The following is a 10,425-nucleotide window of genomic DNA, read 5'->3' as shown; positions in this document are numbered from 1 at the left end:
CTAGTTAGCTAGCTAGCAGTCAGAGCTGTGCAAAGCCCAGAGAGAAGCAGACAACTAAATATCCGGCAGTGTTGCCAACTCCTCCAAGGGCGTAGATTTGGTTGTGGCATTGGTGGGGACGGATGATTCAACCACCGACCCCTGCCCTGTTTCTTTTGTTCCCCTTTTTGTCTTTGCTTCTTGATAAAAGGAGAAGTATACTTGCCTACATATGCTATTCTACCTGCTTTTAAACCATTTAAAATTACAATTCATAGTTTTATATGTGAATTATATAATGTTAAATTACTATTAAACAAATGACTGACTAAGTATTTTAGGCTTTAGTTTACTTCAGCCATATTCCATATAAATCAGGTATCATACAAAAATAGCTTCAAATACAGTCATGACAATAAAAGAATATTGTTGTAATTGTATTTGTAGTTGTATGTAATTGTTACACTGATCATTTCATTAAAGATGAAAGAATTTAGACAGTTTTTAACTCTCAGTGATCGTTTGATGTTGGGACCAGCAAATGACCTCAGACTTAAAGACCAGATGGTATTCATGAAAACTGCTCCAGCCACTGGAAGCCAAACCGAGTATCATAGCGAAAGATAATTAACTAAAATGGAAAGTTTATGTCATGTTAAACCTAAATAACGACTCTTTTCAAAGTAAGTCAGCAACATATTCCTGACTTATCTGGATACAGTGGACACCATTTAACAAATAAATTAACAATTCTTTCTAAACAAAATCACTGAGTGTTTTGAAAAACATTATCTTAATAAAAAAAATCTAAAAGTTTAATATTTACCACAGAAATGTGAAGGCAGCTTCTCCAACTCCAGAGTCTAAAACCTAAATGAAGCCTTAAAAAAGTCTAATGTCTGCTCTTGCTCTTATTTTGCCCTCCTTTTGGGGTTCTTGCTCCCACAATGCACTGCAATAGTTAAGAAGTACAGAAAAATACCTGTAAATGACCAGTGATGGGAATAACAGCGTTACAAGTAACGGCGTTACTTTTTTAGTAACGACGTATCTAACTAATTACTATCCCTATCGTTACAACACCGTTACAGAAAATGCAGTCCGTTACTATTTTTCAACAAACAGACGGTTGAAGCTGTGTTCAGTTTACCGCATCTTGTATCAGTTGCAGGAAGTAGCTGTAAGTAATCTGGGCGCTGCAGCTTTAAGCAGCTGCGCTCTCGCGGGCGGCGATCACTTTCTGGCCGACGACCACTTTTTGGCACAACACCTGGAGCTCAGGGGGCAAAACAATCGCACGAGTGCTGCTGTTTGACTGAGGAAGAATAAAGTAGTCGTGGTAAGACAATCACATGACCACTTCAAGACAAAGCAACAAGGTGATATATACCAGTTTATAAACTGTGCTGATAGGCCAGTAAAACCAGAGTCATGATAAACAAGATATACGTGGTGTTTTTTTCCTCAATAGTTTCGTCACGTTTACTGTCTAAGGACAGCAGCGAGACCTCTCTGCTTATGAGCAAAAAAAACCACAACAAAAAACAGCCCTTTGGTGTTGGTGGAAAAATGCACCATGTCGACCAATCAAAAAATGATATGGCAACATGACGTTTGGTTGTTTAGGAAGAGGGGGAAGTTTTAGGAGTGACGGCAAGAGAGAGAGAGAGATTTGTGACGTTTAGCGTGTTTGGAGTGTGTAGTTAATGTGTTGTCTTGTGTAGTTAGTGTGTTGTCTTCTGTAGTTAATGTGCTGTCTTGTGTAGTTAATGTGCTGTCTTGTGTAGTTAGTGTGCTGTCTTGTGTAGTTAATGTGCTGTCTTGTGTAGTTAATGTGCTGTCTTGTGTAGTTAATGTGCTGTCTTGTGTAGTTAATGTGCTGTCTTGTGTAGTTAATGTGTTGTCTTGTGTAGTTAGTGTGTTGTCTTCTGTAGTTAATGTGCTGTCTTGTGTAGTTAATGTGCTGTCTTGTGTAGTTAATGTGCTGTCTTGTGTAGTTAATGTGCTGTCTTGTGTAGTTAGTGTGCTGTCTTGTGTAGTTAATGTGCTGTCTTGTGTAGTTAATGTGCTGTCTTGTGTAGTTAGTGTGCTGTCTTGTGTAGTTAATGTGCTGTCTTGTGTAGTTAATGTGCTGTCTTGTGTAGTTAATGTGCTGTCTTGTGTAGTTAATGTGTTGTCTTGTGTAGTTAATGTGCTGTCTTGTGTAGTTAATGTGCTGTCTTGTGTAGTTAATGTGTTGTCTTGTGTAGTTAATGTGCTGTCTTGTGTAGTTAGTGTGTTGTCTTGTGTAGTTAATGTGCTGTCTTGTGTAGTTAATGTGTTGTCTTGTGTAGTTAATGTGCTGTCTTGTGTAGTTAATGTGCTGTCTTGTGTAGTTAATGTGCTGTCTTGTGTAGTTAATGTGCTGTCTTGTGTAGTTAGTGTGTTGTCTTGTGTAGTTAATGTGTTGTCTTGTGTAGTTAGTGTGTTGTCTTGTGTAGTTAATGTGTTGTCTTGTGTAGTTAATGTGCTGTCTTGTGTAGTTAGTGTGTTGTCTTGTGTAGTTAATGTGCTGTCTTGTGTAGTTAATGTGTTGTCTTGTGTAGTTAGTGTGCTGTCTTGTGTAGTTAATGTGTTGTCTTGTGTAGTTAATGTGCTGTCTTGTGTAGTTAATGTGCTGTCTTGTGTAGTTAATGTGCTGTCTTGTGTAGTTAGTGTGTTGTCTTGTGTAGTTAATGTGTTGTCTTGTGTAGTTAGTGTGTTGTCTTGTGTAGTTAATGTGCTGTCTTGTGTAGTTAGTGTGTTGTCTTGTGTAGTTAATGTGCTGTCTTGTGTAGTTAGTGTGTTGTCTTGTGTAGTTAATGTGCTGTCTTGTGTAGTTAATGTGCTGTCTTGTGTAGTTAGTGTGTTGTCTTGTGTAGTTAATGTGTTGTCTTGTGTAGTTAATGTGTTGTCTTGTGTAGTTAATGTGCTGTCTTGTGTAGTTAGTGTGTTGTCTTGTGTAGTTAATGTGCTGTCTTGTGTAGTTAATGTGCTGTCTTGTGTAGTTAGTGTGTTGTCTTGTGTAGTTAATGTGTTGTCTTGTGTAGTTAGTGTGTTGTCTTGTGTAGTTAGTGTGTTGTCTTGTGTAGTTAATGTGTTGTCTTGTGTAGTTAGTGTGTTGTCTTGTGTAGTTAGTGTGTTGTCTTGTGTAGTTAGTGTGTTGTCTTGTGTAGTTAGTGTGCTGTCTTGTGTAGTTAGTGTGTTGTCTTGTGTAGTTAGTGTGCTGTCTTGTGTAGTTAGTGTGTTGTCTTGTGTAGTTAGTGTGTTGTCTTGTGTAGTTAGTGTGTTGTCTTGTGTAGTTAATGTGTTGTCTTGTGTAGTTAGTGTGCTGTCTTGTGTAGTTAGTGTGTTGTCTTGTGTAGTTAATGTGTTGTCTTGTGTAGTTAGTGTGTTGTCTTGTGTAGTTAGTGTGTTGTCTTGTGTAGTTAATGTGTTGTCTTGTGTAGTTAGTGTGTTGTCTTGTGTAGTTAATGTGTTGTCTTGTGTAGTTAGTGTGTTGTCTTGTGTAGTTAGTGTGTTGTCTTGTGTAGTTAGTGTGCTGTCTTGTGTAGTTAGTGTGTTGTCTTGTGTAGTTAGTGTGTTGTCTTGTGTAGTTAGTGTGCTGTCTTGTGTAGTTAGTGTGTTGTCTTGTGTAGTTAATGTGTTGTCTTGTGTAGTTAGTGTGTTGTCTTGTGTAGTTAGTGTGTTGTCTTGTGTAGTTAATGTGTTGTCTTGTGTAGTTAGTGTGTTGTCTTGTGTAGTTAGTGTGTTGTCTTGTGTAGTTAATGTGTTGTCTTGTGTAGTTAATGTGTTGTCTTGTGTAGTTAGTGTGTTGTCTTGTGTAGTTAATGTGTTGTCTTGTGTAGTTAGTGTGTTGTCTTGTGTAGTTAATGTGTTATCTTGTGTAGTTAATGTGCTGTCTTGTGTAGTTAATGTGCTGTCTTGTGTAGTTAATGTGTTGTCTTGTGTAGTTAATGTGCTGTCTTGTGTAGTTAGTGTGTTGTCTTGTGTAGTTAATGTGCTGTCTTGTGTAGTTAATGTGTTGTCTTGTGTAGTTAGTGTGTTGTCTTGTGTAGTTAATGTGCTGTCTTGTGTAGTTAGTGTGCTGTCTTGTGTAGTTAGTGTGTTGTCTTGTGTAGTTAATGTGCTGTCTTGTGTAGTTAATGTGTTGTCTTGTGTAGTTAGTGTGTTGTCTTGTGTAGTTAATGTGCTGTCTTGTGTAGTTAGTGTGCTGTCTTGTGTAGTTAGTGTGTTGTCTTGTGTAGTTAATGTGCTGTCTTGTGTAGTTAATGTGTTGTCTTGTGTAGTTAATGTGCTGTCTTGTGTAGTTAATGTGTTGTCTTGTGTAGTTAGTGTGTTGTCTTGTGTAGTTAGTGTGTTGTCTTGTGTAGTTAATGTGTTGTCTTGTGTAGTTAATGTGCTGTCTTGTGTAGTTAGTGTGCTGTCTTGTGTAGTTAATGTGTTGTCTTGTGTAGTTAATGTGTTGTCTTGTGTAGTTAATGTGTTGTCTTGTGTAGTTAGTGTGTTGTCTTGTGTAGTTAGTGTGTTGTCTTGTGTAGTTAATGTGTTGTCTTGTGTAGTTAGTGTGTTGTCTTGTGTAGTTAATGTGTTGTCTTGTGTAGTTAGTGTGTTGTCTTGTGTAGTTAATGTGCTGTCTTGTGTAGTTAATGTGTTGTCTTGTGTAGTTAATGTGCTGTCTTGTGTAGTTAGTGTGCTGTCTTGTGTAGTTAGTGTGTTGTCTTGTGTAGTTAATGTGCTGTCTTGTGTAGTTAATGTGCTGTCTTGTGTAGTTAGTGTGTTGTCTTGTGTAGTTAATGTGCTGTCTTGTGTAGTTAATGTGCTGTCTTGTGTAGTTAGTGTGCTGTCTTGTGTAGTTAATGTGTTGTCTTGTGTAGTTAGTGTGTTGTCTTGTGTAGTTAATGTGCTGTCTTGTGTAGTTAGTGTGCTGTCTTGTGTAGTTAGTGTGTTGTCTTGTGTAGTTAATGTGCTGTCTTGTGTAGTTAATGTGCTGTCTTGTGTAGTTAGTGTGTTGTCTTGTGTAGTTAATGTGCTGTCTTGTGTAGTTAATGTGTTGTCTTGTGTAGTTAGTGTGTTGTCTTGTGTAGTTAATGTGCTGTCTTGTGTAGTTAGTGTGCTGTCTTGTGTAGTTAGTGTGTTGTCTTGTGTAGTTAATGTGCTGTCTTGTGTAGTTAATGTGTTGTCTTGTGTAGTTAGTGTGTTGTGGATAGTTTTGTGTTGTGTGTCAGAACAATGAGGCGACTGCTGTCTCCAGGTAGAAACAGGAGTGACACACCTGCTGCTGTCAGACCTGCAGGTATCAGGCTGTGATGTTTCCTTTATAGTGGACAGAAATATTTGGAGTGGCACAAATAATTTGTGGCATCTTATTGAAGAACAGCTGATTGTTCTGTAAAAGTTTGAAATGGTTATTAAAAAAGGGTAAAAGGTAAATGGCTGCAAATAACTTTGTTGTTCGCAAAACTTGTGCATATAAATTAAAATTGACAATTTATATTTGCATTTAAAGTTATGAAATATGATTCATTAAACATGTTTGTGGTTGTTACAGTAAAAATATAACTTCTTCTACTCTGATTTGATGTTTTTTATCTGATTTTAGATCAATTGTGTTAATACAGTCAAAATTAAAACATGACTGTAGATTCAGACACGTGAGGTTGTGCTGAAAACAATGAGACCAAACAAGACAAATAAACAGTTTTTAAAGTGAAATGTGGAGGAAACATCAAAAGTAGTCAAAAATGGACATTAATACCCTGGACCCCAGAGCGTTAAACTGTTTTTTTAAGTAACACAATAGTTACTTTTCAAGTAATTGATTACTTTTAGAATCTGGTAACTCAGTTACTAAGTCAGTTACTTTTTTGATGATGACGATGACAGCGATGCCACCTTTAAAAAAACACAATAAAAAGAGCGTGGTGTTAGTTTTACTGATCACGTCTGTCGGTGTGCAGAGGCTTGTTCTGCTCCGAGGACACAGCAGAAGAAACAAAGATGACTGAGCCTTCTAGAAACATTTGATCAGATTATCCTGATGCCCTACAGGAGAACATCGGTGTTATTGTTAGTGAGTCTACATCAGAGGTGTCCAACTCCAGGCCTCGAGGGCCGGTGTCCTGCAGGTTTTAGATCTCACCCTGGGTCGACACACCTCAATCACATGAGTAGTTCTTCACCAGGCCTCTGGAGAACTTCTCGACATGTTGAGGAGGTCATTTAGCCATTTGAATCAGCTGCGTTGGACACATCTAAAACCTGCAGGACACCGGCCCTCGAGGCCTGGAGTTGGACACCCCTGGTTCCATCATTACACAAGCTGGTATTAGATCAGATCTAACATGAATGTAAAGTTTATTATATCTAATAAAAATGTACAATAAGAATAAATAAAGTTTGGCAGTTACACTCTGTGACCTGAGCTGGTGTTTCGTGGTCCTTGTGACTTTAACAGTGAGATATTACTGGCTTTTAAGTACCTGTAATAAAAGTCCCGGCAGGTGAGACGTCTTTAGTTGTTGTCTGACATTCGCCCGAAGTGGGATTACAAATTCTGCACGTTACAGTTTTTAATCCGCTGATGTTGGCTTTGCTGAAGACGCTGAATGTTCCATTCCTGGTGTTATTATCAGTCTTTACTTCCAGTGGCTCCAGGATGGTTTCATTCCCCTGGTCGTCTGTGGAGAGCCACGTCACCTCAGGTTCAGGATAGCCCCCCGCCGTGCTGCAGGTTGCTGAGGCCTGGCTTAGCTCAATGTTTGGTTCCTGGAAGACCGCTGGAAACAAGTCACAAGCAGCTTAGCAGGATGTTTTGGACTGTACAAATGTGTTTGAGCATGTGATTAATTTATCAGCCTGTGATGACCCACAGGAGTTAACGGCTTCTGTGGGTCGTCACAGGCTGAGGTCCCACAGACGTCTGTAGTTCACAAAAACATCCAAGCATCCAAACCCGGTCTGGTCCTTTCACAGGAAACAGAGTATAAGACATGTCATTCTCTTCATTTCTGGTCAATTTTGTACCTTTTCGATTATTTGTGGGTCAATTTATGATTTCAACATAATGTAACATGATGCAGCGTGCACTGTTCACCCCACCTGCCTCCACCTGGAATTTTACACCTGTGTGAGTCCAAATTGATGGTGAGGAAGAAGGATATCAGTGAGTCTAGAGATCAGATTACACTTTAGTTTTTAGCTCTAACTTATTATTTTTTCATGTTGTTATTTTTAGAAACTCACACAGATTTTTCTACAGAGGTCCAAACCTGAACAAGAGTATCTAAGATTTTACTTTAGCTGGTTGTGCTGAGGAGGAAAACAGGAATGTTAATCAGCTTTTGTTTTGCAGAGAGAAGTATACAGACCTGCTACATGCAGGGTCTTCTGACAGATATTCTCCTTTGAGTCATCTGAAATAAAAACAACTTCAATGAAGGTCCCATCGTGGTCCAGCATCAGGTTTCTAATCAGGAGAGAGAAATTTCCATCCTCTAATTGAGAAAGGAAGATTGCAGTCCTGTTCTGAAAGGATGAGCTTTGATAAAGAAAGTCTTCTTCTCCCTTCACATAGACGTGGGCCACAGTGGGGTTGCTGCTGCCGTCCATCCCCTGCCAGTAGATGTAAGTTTGCTCACGGACAAACCTCTTAGTAAGTTTGTGCATGCACGGCCAAAGGAGCGTCTCTCCAATGCTTCCATTGATGGTTTGGCACCAGGCTGGCAGCAGCAGAGGTGCAAGGAGAACTGTGACGAAAGACAAAACGATTCATTCATTCCAAACGAGCAAATTCAGCGCATTCATCAAAAACAGGCACAGGTCAAAGTTCACCTGACCCCATGAGGCTCAAGCAGAGTCGAAAAGGCCTTTAATGTTCACTGCTAACATGATGGAAACTGACTTTGTACATTTAAGCTTTTCCAGTCTTTTCCTGTTTATTGAAATGTCGCCCAGACCACAAGTGACTGAAAGAATGAGAGAACAGTCTAAAATGTTCGCTGACGTGCAGTCTGCTGCCATCCTGGCTGAGCAGCAGACTGTCAGTCTGAAGTTTGTTCACTGGTATTGGTTGTTGTTCAATTTTGCACCAACCAGGGAATTGTGGGGCGGGGTGTGAAGTTGACCTCGCAGAGAGCAACTACGCGAGATGTGGAGAGAAACCCAACAGATGTACAGCAAACGAGCAGGTGAGAACTGTAAGAGTACTGAAGAATACGTTCCTGTTGGTGAATTCAGAGCTCGGTTTGAAGGTGATGAATACTTTGAGATTAATTATTTCAAATGCATTTGTTTCAAACTGTTTCTGTCAGTGTATTATTGTATTACTAATAACAGCATGTTAGTGGCTAGCAGTGTTAGCACAGGTACCACCTGTAGCTGTGTGTTACTATGGTAACGTGTGCTGATGTTGTAAGTCATGAAAAGTTGAAATGAGTTTAAAAGCGTCATTGAGTGAATGGACTGAGTGTGCTCCCTGGACTACAGGGCCAGGGGAGGTTTTTTCCTGGGTGAGCACAGACCAGCCCAGATGTTGACTTCCTCTGTGGGAGTTTGGTCGCTGTCGCTTCTCATCCTTTGCTTTGTGGTTGCAGTAAAACAGTGTGAGAGTATTCTGCTGTCTGAGATACTGAGACAGTCTTTCCTTAAGTGATTGTGATTATTCAAAGTGTTTGCAAAGGAACTGACACGGACATTTATTTAATATAGTTATTTTGTTTAGTCTGAAACCTCATTTCTCTGTCTTTTAACTAAAGTCCCTTATTTTGGTGTTTGAGTGTTGTTGTGTGTGAGTTTGTATCACACGTCAGGTGTTTGTGAATAGCCTGACTCACTGTTTCAGTGAGGCGTAACCTGTTACCTGTTACATACCTGCTGTCTGATTTCACTGCAGGGTTTCTGATTAAATCTGTTTATGATTGTTTTGCCTGGGTTTACAACCATTACTTAAGATTATAGTCCGTCAGTTACAGCTACTACACTGAATTATAGATAACGAACTATAACCCAAAATGTTAATTTAAAAAAGGCCATTTTAAACAATGATGACTTATATTCTTTCTCTTCCACACTCTTTGCAGCTGTTATTTGGAAAATAATAATAACTTTCAAAGGTTTATTAAAATACACTGGCACAAACCAAAATGAGAAAAGCGACGATCTCACTTACAGAGAAAGATCAGGAGCAGAAACTCCATCGCGCCCCGCAGGGAGAACAAAAAGCTTTGGTGAGACTCGATCAGTGTCTGCAGGATGTTCAGTCCATCAGTGGATACTCGGGCACCGCATCCTGATAAAGCACCATTTGGCTGTAAGTCACTCCAACTACAAGCTCCAGTAATGTTCTCATAAACAGTGATAGCAGCTCTGATAGCAGATTGCAGACTGTGGTGCCGTTTCCTCTTTCAGACGCCACTCTGACTCTCGCTGTGGCTTCTGGTCACATGTTATCGATGGTTATGTTCACGTTACTGTCCGAGTGCAGTTTACTGCGACTCACAGATTTCTTTTTCCCATCAGAGATCGTCTGTGTGACACTTGGCAGCTACAGGATCCGAATAAATCATTTTATCTTGGATGAAACTCTCTGTGAAACCTTTTTTTCCCAGAGGAGTAAAAACCAAAAAGCAGAAGTCTGAGTGCCACATGTTTCGACAGATCGCCGTCAGACCTCCTTCTTTGTTGCCACTATCTGATCAGACAGGAAATGAACCTGAAACTGTGGATATTTGTTCTGCAATGTTTCATGTAACACATAAAAAAGCAAAGAAAACCAGGAATGTGGTTTATGACTGTGTGAAAGTTCAAATGTGAACTGACGAATTCAAGAAGCCGAACAGCACAAAGTCTCGATCTGATGGTACAAATGTGGCAGAGCTGCTTTAACCTCTCACACTCTGAACGGTCAGCTTAGTTTCAGTCATAAGTACAAATACTCTGGTAAAAATATAGATTTAAAGTAAAGGTACAGGCTATGAAATGTACTCAGAGTAAGAAAGTAACTTGTAGCTCTTTGAAGGATGTTTCTACCAGCTATTTTTTTGCAAAGCTAACTGAACCTTGTGCTATATTAATATAATAAATGTGTGTTATTGTAGGGTCCACCTCAGGGTGAGAGATGGAATACAGGACAAAGACATGCTGTGGAAGTGATTCAGTGCACAGAGGTCTGTTAACACAGAGTGAGTGAAGGTGTGTGGCAGCATCCAGTACCAGTGGCTGTGAGGAGTTATCACAGCCAGTGCTAATGATCCCAAGTTTGAAATGAAATAGAAGATGGTGAGAAAGAGAACACCTACAGCTGGTAAAGGAACAACGTCACCTGAGAAAATCATGGAGGAGAGCTGAGTCCAAGGAGAAGGCTGGAGGAGCTGCTGGTGTGATCGATCTGTGCTTCTTGCCAGGGAAAGTTAAGGTTTGGTGTTACCA

The 10,425-nt window shown here is 39.8% G+C and overlaps 1 protein-coding gene across 1 annotated transcript; it reads right to left on the bottom strand.

The window, feature by feature from the left end:
* Positions 1 to 5,800: 5,800 nt before the first annotated feature.
* LOC146616687 (ICOS ligand-like) lies at positions 5,801 to 9,194 on the bottom strand. The gene is made up of 4 exons (XM_085374333.1): positions 9,167 to 9,194; positions 7,368 to 7,745; positions 6,480 to 6,776; positions 5,801 to 5,892 (listed from the first exon to the last, which is right to left on the bottom strand). Exons 1-4 carry the CDS (start codon positions 9,192 to 9,194, stop codon positions 5,801 to 5,803), a joined length of 795 nt encoding a protein of 264 aa, XP_085230459.1.
* Between the last annotated feature and the right edge of the window lie 1,231 nt (positions 9,195 to 10,425).

Source organism: Diplotaxodon limnothrissa, linkage group LG16, assembly GCF_057381915.1.
Source record: "Diplotaxodon limnothrissa isolate DT_005_m linkage group LG16, D_limnothrissa_male_GT1.1, whole genome shotgun sequence".
Taxonomy (NCBI): domain Eukaryota; kingdom Metazoa; phylum Chordata; class Actinopteri; order Cichliformes; family Cichlidae; genus Diplotaxodon; species Diplotaxodon limnothrissa.
Note: the sequence above shows the minus strand (reverse complement) of the source record. Positions and strands in the feature narration are given on the sequence as shown.

Excerpts from the sequence above, each read along its gene's own strand:
- LOC146616687 (XM_085374333.1), bottom strand. The coding sequence starts at position 9,194 with ATGGAGTTTCTGCTCCTGATCTTTCTCT. Across the intron at positions 6,777-7,367 it reads GAAGACCCTGCATGTAGCAG|CGGTCTTCCAGGAACCAAAC; the intron begins GTCTGTATACTT and ends ACTTGTTTCCAG. Across the intron at positions 5,893-6,479 it reads TGCCGGGACTTTTATTACAG|GTGGCATCGCTGTCATCGTC; the intron begins GTACTTAAAAGC and ends GTTTTTTTAAAG.